Below are 20,610 nucleotides of genomic sequence, written 5' to 3'. Positions count from 1 at the left end.
GGGCAACAGTTGTTCCAATATTAAAGCGAAAGGGAGGCATTAGACTACGTGGCGATTTCACGATCACCCTTAATCCACAACTAGAAAATCAACATATTCCTCTACCTAGAATTGAATATATTTGAAGCGAATTACAGGGTGGGCAAACAGATTGTTTTAACGCCTGAATCACAAAAGTTAGTCACCATTACAACTCATAAAGGAGGAGTCAAGTCAGATCAACATACAACTCTCTCTACCTCCGATCCAAATTACTGGGATTACAGGTAATTTCGACTAGATAATGAAATTTAAGACATGAAAGAATTCACAAGTACGTAGTACGTAGAGATGTAACTAGTACATATTCCTCTTTTCACTCTTCCATTAGCTATGGGAAAATTCTATGGGAGCTGCGAATATTATCAAGATTTGAAAAAAGACTATAATAATCATCATTCACTCTGATTACAGAGAGCATTTCCAACATCTTTTCATGAAATTCAAAATAATGCTATTACCTACATTATACATACTTGCAGTTTCAGTTGAAATTCACAAAAAGTCGAGTTTCTTGATCAGACAGTCTGATGCACATATATAATCGTATTTTTCTTGAGTTTAAAGTTCTCAGTAAATCAAAGTTTGAAAAATCGCTGAAAAACAATCCTCTGAGATACTGTTTTGAGTCAGTCAATGAATATTTCAACAACCTGATTTTGATAATACGTCGGCCTAAGATGCAAATGTCCCAACTCCAAAAATACAAATTTTACATGAGAGACAAAAAACTTCTCATTTCCCAAATAAAGTGAAACTTGATTTTTTTTTCTCTCAAGTGATGATTAATACTATGATATTATTAGGGTTATGACTTTTCTCATGATAAAGTGAAGGTTTTCCATTAAATACAGAAGATTGGCCATATTCAAGAGCTGTGTAGGCACTTTTGTGGAGTTAGGTTACCTCATATCTGTGAAGGAAATAATAATGGAAAATTATATATAAGGATGTTATCTTTATTCATACAACTCTGAAACTGAATTTGAGGCATAGTGAACTTCTACAAATGTGGTAAACTATCATAGAAAGCATGATAGTCCTTCTTTTGGGATACTTTGAGGCTCATGAGATCCTGAAATTTCTCATTTTCATGGGTATAGGGATACATCAGTGGCAAGTCATTATAATACCAAATTTTCTTATCTTACTGCATGGTAATTGTTTTCAGGACTCAGAATGACAGATTTTATAAATGATGCCATTTTCGTTATACTGAAGTGCTGTTATATTAGTCACAGTAGGATCGCCTGTTGCTCTTCCTGATCGAATAGACTTGATAATCTGAACATGTTGTAAATTTTTTAAAGTGTGATCCAGGTATTTTACTGTGTAGAACATGGTTTTGCATACCATGATTCTAGTAGTTGTTTCTAGATGAAACATGTATGAAAATTCTCTTCTTGATTCGTTCTCAACTTATCAATCTCTAGCTCTCTTGATTGGCAGTTTTTCAACTAGTACTAAAAGAAAAATTCTCTTCTCACTTCACGAAAGTTTCCAAAATGTTTCGAATATTTGTATCCTCTGTTGATCTGATATTCCTTTACATTTCAAGGCTGATTTTTCCCCACAGTTGCACCTTGCTCCCATCACTTTGGCTCCTTTCAGTACATTAAAATCCGATTCCTTCTCATGCTTTTTTCCAAAACATTTTTTTCCAGATTGTCTATTCAATTTATTCTTGTTTTTTTCCAGGTTGCTCGATCTATATGTCTTCTTTTTCTGCGCTTTCTCAGAGAAATTTCAGCTGCTTCTTCATTTCTTGGCATTTCTTCTCGATCTTCTTTGCCACTGGTATCAGTTTCCATGTCACTCTTCCTTTGTTCGTATGTCTGGTCGTTAGAATCAGAATGAGAATTAGGCTCTTGGTTATCATTTCCATGATCTTGATTATTGTGTTCATAATATTCGCGAGTCTCAGTTTCCAGAGTATCATGTACTAAAGTGTCAGGAAGTAACGTGTCAGGTACTTGAATATTAGCAGGTCCTAAAGTAGCAGGTTTTTGGGTAACAGGTTCATGAGTAGCAGGTTCTCGAGTATTAACTTCTTCAATGGCAAGTTCTTGATGAGTATCAGGTTCTTGAATACCATTTAGACCTCGAAAAGTGATTTCTTGTTCATAAATACAATTCAGTAGATTTATTTTTTCATCAGCTGCTTGCAATATTAAATCATCAGAAATTGAAGCTCCAGATGTAAATATTGCAACAATATCATTATTTTCAACCATTTTATCTACTTGAATATCGTATGCCTCAAAGAATACTACATTTTTAGTAGTTAATTCAGGAGGTAAAGAATCCAAATTCATTATATTAGTGCAAGTAGATGTTATCGGTTTGATAAATGATATTTTTTCTGAAGACCGTGTATCTGTTGCGGAACTAAACGTGGTTTGAATGTTAGCCCGGTTTATGTTATTTTCTATATTGAATGAATTTTGTGAATTGACACCCGCCATGGTGAGCATTCTATATGATCTTGATTGTTTGTTCATTCTGTAAAAGATACAGTCAATAATTATGAACAATCGTGGGTAAGTTTTTACTGAAAGTTGATAACATAGATTCCAGCAACATTGAATTCAATTTGGAGAGCAGATGACCAAACTCCTATCTACAGAAGACCGAAGATGGCCTAACTTCTCACCAACAAATTTGTGGTGAAATTGAATGAAGAATTACATATTTCAACTGAAACTATTTTTTGTATGCTCCATAAATCACCAAGATTCATTTTGAATAATATCATCGAATATTACTCACTTTTGAACGTACATTTTAACACATAAGAGAAGACATACACACAAACTTTGCTCTCTGTGTTGGAACTGGGAGTTTGGCAATTTGCTTATTGAATTTGACTGCAGTGGAGATTCTCCAAACGCGTTGTATTGTGAAGATAAAACGACTGTCATTAGATGAGGTGGTCGTTTGACTACCAGAGAGCAGCGAAAGCTCGATTTTGGCATAAAGTGGAGTTAGGACATTTGCATCTTAGGCCGACGAATAGTTAATGTATTATTTCTTCTTCTGTTTTCATTTGTGGGTTGATCATGGTTTGTGTAGATATTTTTTCTGACTGCAGATAATGTTAGATATTTTTGTGCTGTGTTGTCCAATATTTATAACTCAATTTGATTGTAAATGACCAGCTGCAAACATATTTGGGTATGTAACGTAGTCAATAAACTTACTTCACATTACTTCAGCTCAACTCGATCAATACTTGTGAGCTCATGTCCTTTTTTTTAATAAAAAAAAAAAGTGAAACAATTAGAGTAGGTATACGAAGCATTATTTGTAGACGAGAAGTTCAGATATAATTTACACATAGTACAGACGAACATTTGGAAAATTCAATAAGTTCTTCAAACCAAGTCACTTCACGTTTCGATTGTTAGTATCCACAATCGTCTTCGGGTTATGACTGGACTATTCCTCCAGGAGATGATTATTCATAGGTCATTCGAATGCTTTCACCTATCCCCTCTTTCCTCTCTCCGCTTCACCGGTTTGAGGATGCTTGACTGTTTCTCCGCTTCTTTGAAGGTTTTCGTATGCTGCGTATCTCTACGCTAGCTTGACTGAATGCGTCGTTGGACAACATATATGCAGCTTCTTTGAACTTTCTCCTAAACCAGTGTTGCTCCCTGTTTATGGTCTCAGTTTAGGACAGCTTGATGTTGAGTTGATGAGTCCAAACATGCTTTGCTATTTCCTATTTGCTGGTTTCTCATCGCTGTGTGTTTCTCTTGGGCTGAGTAATGTGGAATTTCAATGGCCTCTAAGTTTCATCGCACTCACAAGGTTCGGAAAATGGAATTCTTGGAGTCTGCTAAGAATAGTGTTTCCGGATCTGAAGCAGGTTTTGATTTTGTACTTGGACCCAATTTTTTAATCCTTCTCGACAATCCTCAGATGTACCGAAAAGCAAGCACTGGTTGTGACGGCTTCTCTTTCTTGTGAGGCTTTTGCTGTCTTCTAGCCACAATTTTTTCCACCATCACGTTGAGGTAACCATTTCGTTGAATATATTTTTTGATGACTCCTAGTTTCTTCTCGAGACCTTCCTTTATATTAAAGGGCCTGAAAGCACGATATGCTGGAGTCTTCATGATTTTCGTTTTGGTAGATTGATATTGGTTGGATTTGTGTTTCAGATACTGTCCCGTGTAAGTGGGTTTTCGTTATGCAGATGTCTAACACTCAGTGTTGGTCCTCTTCACCAAAACGTCTGAAACTGGCAATTCGTTGTGGATTGCCTTCTCTACTGTGAAAGTGATGGAAGGTCTCACACAGTTGATGTGCTTCAGTTGATGTGTGTTCTTATCGTTTCTTACTGTATCTGTAGAGCAGGGAGGGTGAGTTTAAGTCCACAACACTTATGCCACATGTGACCCATTGTATATCCTCCCGAAGAGTTGTACTCCTGTCCTTTGATTCAATCCCATCTCTTTAGGGATTGACTTCGACAGTTGCGGAACTTCAAGATAGTTACGCAATTGTCGAAGTCATCAGGCCGTAGGTGTCACTGACTCCTAATATTCTCAGTCCAGCCGCTTCCTTGGCTAAAAAGTCGGCAATGCGATTACCTTCACTCCTGTCGTGCCCTTCAATCCACCTCAGGATAATGTTATCATCTACCAAGGCTTTGGTTAAATCTTGGTCGGACACTAGTACTAGCCCTGAGGTTACACGTTGTCTGTTCAAGGCTAATAGAACTTGTCTGCTGTCAATGCAGATTGTCATGCTTGTACCAGAAATTCCTTTCCTGCTTATTTCTTTTGTGGCGACTGAGATACCAGCCAGTTCTGTTTGGACCACGCTGCTACTTTTTCCCATTCCCCACTTAATCCTTAGGCTCTTAGTGATCTGGAGTACACTCCACATCATGAGCCTTCTTTGGTTTTTGAGCCGTCTGTTTATATGCGTATTGCATTTGTAGTATCCGACTCGGTGTTCTGTTTCATCTGTATTTTGTAGGGTTTATTGAACACAAACCTGGGTTCAATTGCATCACTGGTTGCCTGCAGCAGAGGTTGCGCAGTAAGCGCTTCTCGCCGTAGGCCCAGCCTCAGTTGACTCATTTCTACTTCACGAGGTTTACACCAGCCGTGCGCAATCGTACCTAGGCCATTAACGCAACCTCTTTAACGTACAGGTTCAGAGGGGTCAGACCTGTGATGCATTTCATTTCCGCGGTTGGTGTTGTTCTCATGGCTCCTGTGATGTTTGAACAAGTCATTCGCTCTATTTGATATAATTTTTGGATGGCCGTTGCTTGTAGATCGTTTGGTCCCAACGCAATGGCTCCGCACGTTAACATAGGTCTTATTATTGCAGTGAAGATCCAGGTGATCACACGGGAATGAAAGACCCCATGTACATCCCACGGCCCTTCGACTTTACTCATAAGCCACATATGCTGTTTTTGCTCTACTCTGTAGGTGAAAGTTCTTTACTATGGAGGTGTCATCTACGAATCTCAAGCAGACTCTACCAACTCTCAACCAACCAGGGCTTCTTGTGACCTTTTCAATGGCCAGAGTTTCAAACTACTCCATATATATGTTAGCGATAACTGGTGACAGTGGCGATCCCATTGGCAGTCCCTCAACTTACTCAAAGAGTTCGTCCTTCGGTTGAAAAAAGCAGTACCGTACACAGCACCCCACTACTAAGGGAACTTTTGTATGATTTGAAGTGCTTCTTCGGCAGAAACGTTGGTGTAAAGGCTTTCCACGTCAAAACTAAATAATTGCTTGCGAAATTATAATAGCAGCTTTATCAAGTTGGCTCATTCTATTGCTTACAGTGGAAACTATCTCATTTATGTTTTCAGTTTTCATGAGATGGCAGTATATGATATGCCAGCAGTGATCGAGTACATATCAAAGATAACAAGGCATAGAAAAAAAATTATCTATATAGGTCACTCTATGGGAGCAACAATATCATTCGTTTATTCGAATTTGTTGAGGAAACATGCTGCACAACATCTGGAAGAGATAATCGCGCTATCTCCGGTAATATATACGAAGAATATGGAAGGTATAGCACCGCTTCTGGCACCATTTAGTAGAATTTTAAAGGTACGTGCATATCGTCATTGACTGGGAGAAGGAATTCAATACTACGCGCTTCATATTAGCTTCACCTGTATGTATGAATGTGTGTTTGTTTGTAACTCTCAAGCTTGGGATCTGTATTAGAGAAATATCGACATTATTGCTTGGTCTATTTGCGGGCAGATGGCGCTGTACTTAACCTTCTTGATATAATTCGAACTCACTTCACATGTATTTCTTCATTTGAAAAAAGTTTTTTTCTATTATAACACGCCCGCCTGCTGCCTTATTTGTAACCCTCCTCTGAGCGCCTGCTACCTTGGACTTGGTAGCTGATTTTTAGGCTCCCTCTCCGGAATCGGAAAATATCAATGGTCATTTTTCTAAACAATATACGGCTGATTGATCCCAAAGCTTAGATAATATAAATATAGTTTGAAAAGACTAAAATATACGCTTTCATAGCATACGATACTGAAAAATGAATAAAGTTCAAAAAACTAAAAAAAACGCTCTTGAAGAACATCGAACTGAAAAGTTGAAAATATTTTTTTTAAATGAGATTAAAACAATAACGAACGAAAAAACTTTTCAGTTCGATGTTCTTTGAAAGCGTATTTTTCAGTTTTTTAAAATTATTTGATCGATTTTTATCCAGTTTGATTATTTTTCTGACCAATAATTCAGTTACAAACTAACGCGAAATATCATATTGTTCTGTAAAGTGAACTTTGACCTACAGTTCCACAACTATTAAAAAGACTTTCGATCCAGCGATTTGTACTAAACATAATATGAAATTTCGTGATTTTGAACATTACAAGACGAATGCAACATATCGGGAAGAAAATAGTAGATACTGATCAAATCGAAATTGAATTTTCTCTTAGTAGGCTTTTGCAACAAATTTTTAGTTTTGGTTAATGTCAAATTCTTGGGTTTGAATTGCGAATGAATCGAATTGTTTTGTGTAGATACAGATTTTCGTTCATTTATAATTCTATAATTCACAAATAAGTTTAGTGGAAATCGTTCATGTATGTCATATCGAAATGTTACTTGTATTTTCAATCACCGGCATCCAGGAAGAAATATTCACTTCAGTAACGTGAGAAGAATATTCAACATTCAAAGGATCTGGCTCTGTGGACAATCGCTTCAAGAAACCACATAATCCAATGAAGTTTAAATTTCACTAGTTCGGACTTCCATTGTCTAATATATAAAATGATTTGGAATCCCTGACTCACCTCAGTTTTTTGTGCAGAGCAAGAGACAACATCATCCCCAAAGGTTTTCTGCTGAAATCGCTAATCCCAGGAGAGAGAGCTAAACGCATATTGGAGCGCGCTAGCCGAGCACTCGAATCGATTATCACCGTTGGAAGAGGTCAACTTTGTTGCAGGATGCCATGAAACGATTTGAAGAAATGAGAAGAGAGACATTGGAAGATGATCATGGAAAAATCTTTGCCAAGATTGAAAGCACGTGCTTGAAGATCCGACAAGACATGGAGAATACACACAACAGAAAGTGGGGGAAGTTAGTGAGGAAACAATGCCCAAATACAGACCGAAAACAGGATCACTATGGATCCGCCAACGTCATCAACATCAGTTCCCGTCCGCTCGCGGGAATAGAGGAATCCTTGTTGAGGAAAGGCCTAAATTTCGCCATTGCGCCAACATCTGTGCCCACTTTGCACATAATTACTGCAATGGAATCCACCAGTTCCCTTATTGATCAGACCGAGACAGAAGAATTCAGATGGAAAATCAGAGAACAGCTGGATCGAGAACCAGTTCCAACACCTAACATCAGCAATGAAGAACGTAGAGCTCTGAATGGCCTACGTAGAGGCAACACAATCAATACCCTACCTGCAGATAAAGGAAACGCTACTGTGGTGATGGATACTGTTCTCGACGAACAGAAGATCGAAGAGGTTCTTCAGAATGGACGATACACCAAGATCGTACGAGACCCTAATGTATCAATTAAGATTTTGAAAAAGCATCAAGTCTATATTTCGGACGAAGACAGATCATCGCTAACACCGCACCACAGTAAGCCCCTCCACTTGTATGGACTACCCAAAATCCACAAGAAGCATGTTCCACTTAGACCGATCATCAGCTCCAGAAATTCGGCTACTCAAAACTTGTCTAGATTTTTATTTCCCATGGTACAACGATTACAAGGAAAAACATCGTCTTTTGCGAAGAATTCAAGGCATTTTGTCGAACTACTAGGGTCAATTGAAGTCACACAGGAAGATCAACTAATCAGTTTTGACGTGGAAAGCCTTTACACCGACGTTCCGGTCGAAGAAGCACATCATACAGAGCTATCCGAAGACGGGAATCTGAAAGAGAGAATAGAAGTAATTATGGAATTACTAGGATGCTGTATACCAAACTGTTATTTCCATCTGATGGACAAATTCTTAAAACAAGATGAGGGACTGACAATGGGATCGCCACTTTCACCAGGCATAGCCAACATATATATGGAGTGGTTTGAAAGTCTGGCCATTGAAGAAGCCCACAAGAAACCTCGAGTCTGATTGAGATATGTTGACGACACCTTCATAATATGGAACCATGGGAATACTGAACTAGACGCCTTCCTGAAACACATCAACAGCGTGAGACCTTCCATCACTTTCACAATGGCGAAGGAAATCCACAACGAATTGCCATTCTTAGACGTTTTGGTGAAGAGGACCGACACTAAGTGGAAAACATCTGTATACCGAAAACCCACTCACACGGGACAGTATCTAAACCACGAATCCAATCACCATCAATCAACTGAACAAGGAATCATCAAGAATCTATAAGACCGTGCTTTCGGGCTCTGTAATACAAAGGAAGGTCTCAAGAAGGAACTAGACATCATCGAAAATGATCTTCAACGGAATGGCTACTCCAAAGACTTTGGCTAAAAGACAGCAGGAGCCTCGTAAGGAAGAGAAGCCGTCACTTTCCTACATCAGAGGATTATCGGAGAGGATAAGAAGAATTGGTTCCAAGTACAACATCAGAACCTGCTTCAGATCCAGTAATACTATCCGTAGCAGCCTCACGAAAACAAGGCCACCAAACTCGGACTGCAATTCCAAGAATTGCATTTACCAGATATCCTGTGAGTGCGGAAAATCCTATGTTGGTTAAACTAAGAGGCCATTGAATGTTTGCATTTCCGAGCACAAGAAACACACACAGCGAGGAGATACCAGCAAATCAAGATTAGCAGACCATGTTTGGACCCATCAACACAAAATCGAGTGGTCCCAAGCTGAGATCATACACAGAGAGGAACATTGGTTTATGAGATAATTCAAGGAAGCCGCAACATATGGAAACCAATCATCAAGCGAAAAATGGCCAACTCCCGCCAAACGGTCATCTCCCACTGAACTAGTGAAGGTGAAAAATGTAAAGCGGGGATGAGTGAAAGTACTCGAACGACCCATAAATAGTCATCTCTCGGAGGAATCAGTCCAGTCATCACCAGAAGACGATTGTAGATACTAACAATCGAAACGTCGTGAACTAACGTCGCTTGGAATCTCAACTTTTTATTTATATTTTCATTTTTATTTCTTTATTTTTATTTTTTGTTGATTCGTTTTATTTTCACTTGTATTTTATTTCTCTATTATTTCATTTCAGGTTAATTTTGCTCAATACAATTGTTATTTTCAGCTATCCACTTTCAATTCTTCTTTTTTAGTCGTTTCAGGGATTTCAAATAATTTCATATATTAGGCAATGGAAGTCCGAGCTAGTGAAATTCATCATGAAACATTGTCAATTACCTTCAAACATACTAAATGTTTGTTTGAGCGTTGTCGAAAACGGAAAACTAATATTTGTAGTATTAGTGAAGATACATAGGTTGGCAGAAAAACTGTGAGAAGAATTTTGACCAAATATAAATTCCATCTCATAAGCCACTCATAAAGAAAGAGATTTCAATATTTGAGTAGGATTTCCATTTTGGTTTCAAGATGAGAGAGAAAATTATATCGCAGGATTTTGTGGACAGACGAGGTGAATTTCACGTTGAACAGTTAGTTCCGAAATTGTCGCTGGTGGGTCCAACAATACTCCAGATTTTGTGATAGGATGCCGTCACCAATATTCATTCAAGATAAATGTGTGGTGTGTGTGTTATTACATAACCAAATAATTGGATCATATTCCTTTGGAGAAAATTGAAAGTAGGCATGTACAAATAACAAGAGTGTGATAAGAATGAAGAGAAATACATTTACTCGATTACAACGTCCATACATTGAAAATCCAAATCACTTCAACAATGAAATGGAAAAACCAGATGAACTTTGCTACAACAAAGACGAATATCTGGAGGTGTATTTATTTCTTTTTCTAGTAACAGGTCAATGCGGGTATTTTCTGGGCAAAATATGATATTGACGTCTCGTATTCATCAAAAACATGGAATTTGATTCGTTTGAATCAATAGAGCGAAAGATTCGAAAAATTAACAAAATTGGAAAAAAGTCGAAGTGACAGTCGATAGTACAAATTTCGAGCAAGGGTGTGAATTGGAAACCGAGCAATTTTTTTGGCATTTTCCGAAATTTAAAAAAAAAAAAGTTTTTTTGATATTTTCGAAAAAATCTCAAATTTGACAGATTTCCAAACCTCTCAAAATATCCTCTTTCTTTCTGTCATATGCTACTCTAGTAGCATTTTTCAAGCACAAAATAACTGCGAAGTCAAATTTTCATCATATGTATCTATAAAAAACCCTTCCATATGTCGCAAACTTTATGTGTTACATTGTATATCACAGTTTGCATCTAGAACGGATAACACTTTTTCTTTGAAATGAACTCAGTAATTCGTTACAGATATATCTGAATAAAGCCGGAATACACAAAACAGGGTATGACTCAGCTTTCAACAATATTTCCAGTACCTTCTGTGGAACATATCCAGGAATAATGTTTTGTGAAATGTTGTTATCAATGGCTTGTGGATTTCCACGGAAAGACTTACTTTCGGTAATAACTTCTCTTTAAATTCATTAACTCATTCAAAATATCCAACATTATTATTATTATTATTATTACCATTATCATTTTTTTTTCACCGTAGTGTGCGCTGGTCAGGCCCTATCCCCCGAAGCCCCGATACATTCGGGAGGGCGCGCCAGCATAATCAACCAATGACCACTCCCCACACCGTGGGGTAAGTGATCATTGGCTCCGAGAATCATGTGCCCTGAGCAAACGCAGTGAGCCAAGAATGACAGCCTTCTGCATCTGTGCGGCTGAGATTTCTGCCTTAGTGCGGCAAGCCGGTATGATTTTGAGATTCGAGAGTAGAGAGGACATCATTTCACCAAGGACTCCAATAATCAGAACGACCATCTTGACAGAGTGATCTGGATAGAGTCTGCGGAGTTCGAAGAGAAAGTCTCGATATTTGATCCCGTTTTTCCTCCTCTTTTCTGACGATATTCGTCTCGCCAGGAGCTGAAAACTCCACGACAAATATCGTTTTGGTCTGGTGGTCGAGAAGGACTACATCAGGCTTATTAGCTTGTATGAGCCTGAGGGTGGGGAACGAATAGTTCCAATAAATTCGGCACTTCTCGTTCCCCACAACGGATTCAATATCCCCCGGAGCTTAGGGCAACACCGGTGTCTCGTCAATACCGTAAGAGTGCCGTAAGAGTATTACCGTAAGAGTATTATTATTATTATTATTATTTTATTTTTGTTCACCGTAGTGTGCGCTGGTCAGGCCCTATCCTCCGAAGCCCCGATACATTCGGGAGGGCGCGCCAGCATTGTCAACCAATGACCACTCCCCACACCCTGGGGTAAGTGATCATTGGGTCCGAGAATCATGTGCCCTGAGCAAACGCAGTGAGCCAAGAATGACAGCCTTCTGCATCTGTGCGGCTGAGATTTCTGCCTTAGTGCGGCAAGCAGGTATGATTTTGAGATTCGAGAGTAGAGAGGACATCATTCCACCAAGGACTCCAATAATCAGAACAACCATCTTGACATAGTGATCTGGATGGAGTCTGCGGAGTTCGAAAAGAAAATCTCGATATTTCATCCGTTTTTCTCCTCTTTTCTGACGATATTCGTCTCGCCAGGAGCTGAAAACTCCACGACAGATATCTTGTTGCTCTGGTGATCGAGAAGGATTACATCAGGCTTATTAGCTTGTATGAGCCTGAGGGTGGGGAACGAATAGTTCCAATAAATTCGGCACTTCTCGTTTCCCACAACGGATTCAATATCCCCCGGAGCGGCAGATATTGAATCCGTTGTGGGAAACGAGAAGCGGGGGATATTATTATTATTACAAATAAATAAAGGTTGAGGACAAAGTTCTATGTAAGCCTGAAAACGAAGGATATCAACATGTTGGACGCACTTCACCAAAAGTCATACGTGTGGCTCGACGCTGTACATTTTCCAACAAGTCCCTATCGCGCACCAGAACAGAACACCACACTGGACCTGCATACTACATGATTGGACGAACTTAGGTTTTATAGAGTTTTATGGAACTTGAATATGATAGATGGAGGAACGTTTTGCGGATGAGGTAAATCAGTGTGTTTGCGCGTTTGCATGTGGGTGTTATATGTTCGGACCAAGTTGAGTCGGTATTATTAATCACTCCCAAGTCTACATGTGAGGACAATGTACGTGATGATTGACGTATGGAGTGGATTGCTCTTTCCTTGTCGATTACGACGCATTTGTCGACGTTAAGAGGTAGAAGCCAATCCTCGCACCACTGACTAATCGAGTTGAGGTCTTCTTCAAGGAAATGATGTTCGACTAAGGCATTTCCATACAGTTTAGTATCATCGGCATAGAACGATTTGCTGGACTTCATGTGAAGAGCAAGATCACTTGCATAAACAACGAAGAGGAGCGGGCCAAGAACAGATCCCCGGGGAACTCCACTTGTGACTTGTCTGTGCGAAGAAAAAGAGTGACCCACTTTGACCGAGAAAGTTCTATCTGTCATGTAATTTTCAATCCATAGGTTTAGTTGGCCTCGAATACCGTGTGTGTCAAGTTTGTGCATTAGCCTCCTCACTGGGACCCTGTGTCGAAAGCCATGGCAAAGTCAAGATAAACGCTATCTGTCCGTATTTTCCTATCGTAAGCTGTCGTCCAATCGTTCATGCATTGTAGTAGATTGCTGGTGGTTGATCTACCTTTGACGAAACCATGTTGTTCTGGTGGTTTGCGTTTTCTGACATATCTTCTACGATGATGGATTTCATTACTTTGGAAGGTATGGATGAAAGACTAATGGGCCTGTAGTTAATTGGATTGAGTTTATCGCCTATTTTGAAAATAGCGGTGACAGATGACTTCTTCCAAGCCCGTGGGATGCGAGATTTTGCGAAAGAAACTGACATAATTGTTGACAACGGAGAGCAGAGAGTTTCGGCAAAGTTTTTGAGAAAAAAGGGGCTCATTCCATCCAAACCAGAAGATAAATTCGATTTAATGTTCAATAAATGATTTTCAATTTTTTCCGAAGTAAACGACACATTAGTCAGATTATCACGTAGTCGTTCTGCTATAATTTTTGGTAATTAGTCATGTGGAGGCTCGACCATGAAGAAGCTTGTAAAAGAATTGGCCAAAATCTCTGCTGATTCGATGTCTATAGAACACAAGGGACCGTCAGGTTTTCGTAGGAGCGGAATGATTACTTTGGTGTTCAAGTTGAATCGTATGAACTTGTACAGTTTTTTATTGTTTTCAGAGTCTGCAATAGATTCTTCGAATTCACGACGTGAAGATTGTATTGTTGATACCAAGTGTTTTGAGAAATTTCAATGAGCTTGGTAATCTTTTGTGGCTTTTGATTTTTTGTATCTTTTCCAGAGTCTTTTTTTGTGATGTATGAGTGACATTATTTCGGCATTGATCCATTGGGAATGTTTGTTCAAAAAAGATTATTGTGATCATTCAAGATCGATCTGACGAAACTCTTTCATTCATGATAACGATTAGGCAGTTTTACAACTGAAATTTTCATTCTAGATCCTTTTCGATAACTCCACAATATTCGAAGAAAAATTATAGCTCACAATATTGCAAATGATACGGAGTATTTTTGTCAGATGTATTTCTAATGACATCATCGAAAGTACACGTTTGCTTTTCATCAATATATATTGATAATAATAAAAATAATAATACCACTCACAAGAGGTAACAGCAGTGAATATTTTTCTCCGCAGCAAGTATCACAACAAACTTCGACAGATCATCGAACTGTCGGAGAAGAACAAAGTTGCTGCAACAAAAATGATTGCCGTTCCAATATTACTCTACTCGTTTGGAGTAGTGCAGTGGACTCGGGAGGAGCTGTATCAACTCGACGTAAAGACCCGAAAAATGATGCATCTCTGTAGGAGTTTGCATCCCAAATCGTTCGTTTCGCGGTTGTACTTCCCCCAACAAGAGGAAGGCCGTAGACTTTTGAGTTTGGAATGTCTACATGACAGAATGGTACTGAATATGGCCTGTAATGTCATCAGGAGTTTGGACCCCCTTCTCTGCATGGTCCGTGACTATGAGACAGCAGGAATTGCAGCATTTCTCTTCAGGGCAGCTGCCCGAGCAGCACGGTTTATTTTTCGACACTGAATGAGGTAACCACAACTCTGTCACCGAGTTGGAACTCGTTCAGCAAAAAGTTCATATAAAAGCCTTAGAGATCATCTCACTTCTGTGGAAACACAAGGATAAGCCAATGCATGTGGTCTTCTTCGATAACATTGGAGACCTTGGCTTATCAAAGCGCCTGACGTTCGCTTTTCTCAGGTCGAGTGGGCTGAAGTAGGAAACTGAGGGGTTCATCATGGCTTGCCAGGATGATGTCTTCAACACCTCAGTCTAACGCAGTCGCGTGATGGTATAGAGGTTCGTGACACAAGGTGCAGGGCCTGACGCGAGGCGCTCGAGACCTTAATGGACTGGTTATCAGCCAGTCCAGCATATGCGGTCTCGGCCTATATCCATCGACATAACGCGGCCCTAAGAGTGCTATATTACCATCTACGGCACTCTTACGGTATTGATGAGATACCGGTTGTCCTACGCTCCAGTGGATATTGAATCCATTGTAGGGAACGGGACGTGCCAAATTTATTGGAACTATTCGTTCCCCACCCTCAGGCTCATACAACCTAATAAACCTAATTAGGTCTTTTTTGATCACCAGAGCATGACGATATTTGTCGTGGAGTTTTCAGCTTTTGGCGAGAAGAATATCGTCAGAAAAGAGAGAGAGAATCTGATAAAATATCCAGACCATTGTGTCAAGATGGCTGTTCTGATTATTGGAGTCCTTGGTGAAATGATGCCCTCTCTACTATCGAATCTCAAAACCATACCGGCTTGTCGCACTATGGCAGAAATCTTAGCCGGACAGATGCAGAAGGCTGTCATTCTTGGCTGACTGCGGTTGCTCTGGGCACATAAATTTCGAAACCAATGATCACTTACCCCACAGTATGGGGACTGATCGTTGGTTGATAATGCTGACGCTCCCTTCCGAATGTATTAGTGCTTTGGGAAATAGGACCTGACCAGCGCACATTACGATGAAAAAAAAAATACTATACAGACCTCTCTGTCAAGTTGGTTGTTCTGATTATTGGAGTTCTTGGTGAAATGATGCTCTCTCCACTCTCGAATCTTAAAATCATACCGGCTTGCCGTACAAAGGCAGAAATTTCAGACAGACAGATGCAGAAGGCTGTTATTCTTGGCTCACTGCGCTTGCTCATTGCACATGATTTTCGGACCCAATGATCACTAACCCCACGGTGTGGAATGTGGTCGTTGATAGATAATGCTGGCGCACCCTGCCGAAGATTTTGGGGTTTCGGGGGATAGGGCCCGACCAGCGCAAACTACGGTTAAAAAAAATATAATAATAATAATAATATATGGTGTTTATTTTCCTCTTTATGGAGTTCAGCTCACGCTATTCTATCACTCATTCAAGAATTTTTTCATACATAGTCATACAGTAGCATAACTTGAAACTAGGACCTAATCTAGGTTTCAACATCATAAAATAAAAGTAAATGTTGGTGAAATAACAAAAAAACATGATGAAGTAAAATTAATCGAATAATTCAATTAGTTTCAATTTGATTTAACTAAATTAAATTTAGGCAGATTCATATTTCAACTGATTTTTCATTCAGTTGGTTACAATTTCGAATGAAAACGAGATTAGACTCTGTGATAGTTCAGATGAAATTGAAGCTAATAAAATTAGAACCCTCAAATAGTTATATCCTAGTTATAACCCCAAACCCTATTTTCCCATTCATGTTTCAATAAAATTGATCATTATCATTGAACTGTTGATCATATCATTGTATTTTTGATTTATTTTTTCGGCATTGGTTACCAATATTCTTCAAAAGCCACAAAGTTGAACAAAATCATGTTTAAAAAATGAAATGAATCAATTCATCAATCAATTTCAAATAGTAAAGCTATTTTCCTAGTTTTTTGTCATGATCTTCAGGTTTTTGTTTTATTCATTTCATTTCATTGATCCATCACATAAAATCATGTTTAAAAAATGAAATGAAGTGTTGAAGCTATTTTCCGAGTTTTTTGGTCGTGTTCTTCAGATTTTTGTTTTATTTATTTCATCTCATCGATCCATGACATAATAATTAAAAACGTTTCGGCACAAAATTTTTGTATGAGGAAATCAAATTTTTGATTACGTTATTTCGGTAGAAGATGACTACACTCTTTTTGTATCATTTGAATTGTTCATTCAGCATTCCTAACTCAACCTCAATTAATATTACTCGAGTTCAATTTCAACACCAAACCGTTATTTTAACATCTCGACACATGTTTCGATCACCAAGTGATCATCTTCAAGAGGAAGATTAAACTGATTGAATTTCCTTCCAAAGATGATTATTTGGTTATCGAAAAACGTGTCGAAATGTTGAATTAACGATTTGGTGTTGAAATAAAACTCCAGTAATATCCATTACCACATCAACGGTTCCAAACAGTGCATCACAAATTTATTTCATTTTTTTTTTAATTTGAAAATCTATTGAAACAACAATGAACATAAAAACAACAATGAAAAGTAATTGTCGCTCCCGGGCGACTTCATTGATTCCAGTGACGCATTTGCTTTTTGACACGACTATCGTCAAACTTAAACCAGTCCGTTTCGTCTTTGACCAAGGTGTAATAATGACCAAACTGACTTGACTGAGTGGGGGAACATCTTCATTTATGAAATATTCATTGTAGTTCTTCTACGAGTTCATTCACTATATCAGTATGTGATTTTTTTTCCATATTTTAGGATATTTACCCCTCATTCTTCAATAATTTTCCAAGAGGTGTATCGCTGAAAACGCTAAGCCATTTTGCACAGTGCATAGTTTCCGGAAATATCCAAATGTATGATTATGGGAGCGAGAATATCTTCAAATATAATTCAACCTCACCTCCACTCTATGAAAGTGGAAAAATGTCCCTACCCATCCATTTTTTTGTTGGACTCAAAGATTATTTGGGAACCAGAAAGGTGAGATACTTGTGTCTGGGAATATATTAGTTTGAAAGAGTAGATGATTTTGTTCTGTATGAAAAAACAATATAATGCCTACTCATATAACGAATACCTATTGAATATAAACCTGCGCCATTAGGAAGCTTCAAACGCAAGATAAAAAAATATCTTCTTTCAATAAATAAATCCAACTAATTGAAATATGTCGAAATCAATCAACCTTTTTCCAAGATCAAAAAATATATATATTTTTTCAATTTTGCTGTATATACTGTTGCATTGTTTTTGATCGCATACTGTTCTTTTCTTGTCTCACGGTTGGGTGGAAGAGCTCTGCGATGATTTATCATACGCAGATATTGAATCCTTCTCTTCTGAATGTAATATGTCGTATTCATGATTAAACTCATGTCCTTCTGCTAAAAGATGGTTTGCAAATGTGGAATTGGTCTTTTCATTTACAAAACTACTTCTTTGCTCTTTAATGCTTTGGAAAACGTTCTCCCTGTTTGGCCTATATACAGTTTTGGGCAAGAGCCACAAGTCAGCTTATATACTGATCTATCCGATACCGAAGTTTTGTTTTTATTGTTTTTAATAAATTTTTTCAGGCTAATATTCGTTCTGTTAGCTACCTTTACGCATTCTTCATTGAAAAAACGGGCAATATTATTGGTTGGTTTACCCAAATATGACAATTTCCTATAACTGACGTTATCGCATCTTGAGTTTGGGTAGACCAGATCCATAGCTTACTTTTGTAGTTTTTTGGGAACAATGGAGTCGATAATATCTACTATATAACTGTTGTTAACCGCGATGGAAATTACTCTCAGACAGTGGAATATTCAATAGTCTGTGAAGCATACTATTAAATGCAGCAACTTTATGCTGGTAAGGGTGGGTTGAGGAGTTATGTGTGATAATGACCGTGTAAGACGGTTTGTGGAAAATTGCAAATTCATGTTTATTGCTATTTTCCGTAACGGTTGAGTCGAGGTAATTTTTTGAATTATTCACTTTACTTTCACTGGTGAATTTTATTGACAGGTGGATGGAATTGGCATATCCAACAAACTTGCCTAATTGCCTATCTGTACCAGTAAAACAGACGAAGATGCCATCTACGTATCTATACCAGTACAAGAAACTGTTAGTTACCTGATTATTATGGATTTCATACTCTATGCTATCCATGAAAATATCAGCCAGTAAAGGACTCAAAGGGTTCCCCATTATTAGTCCTCCACTGCAAGAATAATGTTTTCGTCGAAATGGAAATAATTTTGAGATAGACGAATAGTAATGAATCTCAAATATTCTGTTTTAGTAGTGGATTCACGTGGTTTTTGTCTAAGAAAGGCTCAACCAGTCCAATGGTTACAATTGGCGAAATACTGGGAAATAATGGACATCATACGATATTCATTTTGCGTTATCGGGAAGAAATACGTTTCTAATATTGTTCACTAATTGATGAGAATTATTTATACCAAATCTCGGCTCAATACTGGTATAGGTTTGAATCAATTTTATGAGGATTTCTGAGATTTTTACAGTAGGTGCCGTTACAAACGACACCAAAAGTCTAATCGGGAAATTGGTTTTGTGTAATTCAATAAGAGAATACAGTCTTGGTGGTTGTGGATTCATGATCAATGCTCTACATTTATCCTTTCCATTCACAACCAATTATACTGTCCTAAGGGTTTCCTTAACCTTTTTTTGGTACATAGTTTTAGGAAATCTAGGGTTTTACTTACGTAGTCATTTTTGTGTAATGCAATAATCGTTCGATCTTTATCTGTTCTCGTAAAAATCATTTCATTATCCTTTTGCCTAATTGATTTGGCATGTTGCGTTTTTGTGAAACTGTTGATTGAAAATCCCTCAATAAATTGTTTTTTGAATATATTAGTTATGGATTTTCATGAAGTATCGGCCAATTTCATCTCATGTGTAATAGTATAAATATTAGCCTCCACTCAGAATATTATATTAGCCAGTAACCTATGAATGTTAATGGATACAAGTATATTACAAAAACAAGTGGTTATTCAATGGAAAATTTGAAAAATATCAATGATCATAACTCTTCCCCAATGAATTCACGAATTTCATTAATGAATTTTTTTTTCAGGATGTCGAAAATTTGCATAATGAAATGAAGAGGAATGGAGTTCCCACTTCAATACATTACTTCGACTATACCCATAATGAATTTTTTCTAGGAAAAAACCTAGAAGAATTTTATGGAACACTGCTGAAAGTCATGAACGGTATTTCGAAAACTTGAATGAATACTGATGATGAGGAATAAAAGTGGATTCGATAAAAAGCTGTTAACAGTATTCAAAATAGACGATCTACATGGTAGGTGTTGAGTAGGTGTTATTCTGTTATTGTGTTGTATTAGAAATAAAATGACTTCATCATTTCAAGTTTTCAGTTTTCCTGGTAATTATCAGTGTTCTTCAAAAATTTAAATTTACCATACTCTAATTCACAACATATTGCATTTTTGAATGCTTGAAATCTCATATAACCTAAAAATAGGTCCACATTTTACCTGAATTATTCATTGGATGCGTTTAATTTTGAGAGTTGTCCAACTATGATTGTGGGCCTTGCGAAAAGGATTTATTGTTGAGTGCCAGACGAAGGTCCTCGGTGTTGTTTGATTGTCCTTCCTCTAGTCGGAAGTAATTTTCATAAACCAGTTGCGACAGAGAAACAAAAAACTAAATTAAATCAATTCTCATGAATAAAACTCAACTAATCAATTTGATTAGGTGTCAAACATAATTCAAATTCCCTGAGGTATTTGATTCCTTGTGATATATATTGAAATATAATATTCATTCTACATATAAATAAAATAATTATTCAGTCTA

At 37.9% G+C, this 20,610-nt stretch overlaps 1 protein-coding gene across 1 annotated transcript; it reads left to right on the top strand.

Moving 5' to 3' along the window:
• The first annotated feature begins 204 nt into the window (after positions 1-204).
• Positions 205-20,157, top strand: LOC111511248 (lipase member J). Its single transcript, XM_074180340.1, has 5 exons — positions 205-266; positions 5,888-6,137; positions 10,999-11,151; positions 17,507-17,731; positions 19,857-20,157. Exons 2-5 carry the CDS (start codon positions 5,898-5,900, stop codon positions 20,010-20,012), a joined length of 774 nt encoding a protein of 257 aa, XP_074036441.1. The 5' UTR covers positions 205-266; positions 5,888-5,897; the 3' UTR covers positions 20,013-20,157.
• The last annotated feature ends 453 nt before the right edge of the window (positions 20,158-20,610 follow it).

Source organism: Leptinotarsa decemlineata, unplaced genomic scaffold (assembly GCF_025532065.1).
Source record: "Leptinotarsa decemlineata unplaced genomic scaffold, Ldec_3_MD MMD2_tig00026294_RagTag_RagTag, whole genome shotgun sequence".
In the NCBI taxonomy this organism is placed as follows: domain Eukaryota; kingdom Metazoa; phylum Arthropoda; class Insecta; order Coleoptera; family Chrysomelidae; genus Leptinotarsa; species Leptinotarsa decemlineata.
This window is presented reverse-complemented; position numbering and strand designations above follow the sequence as displayed.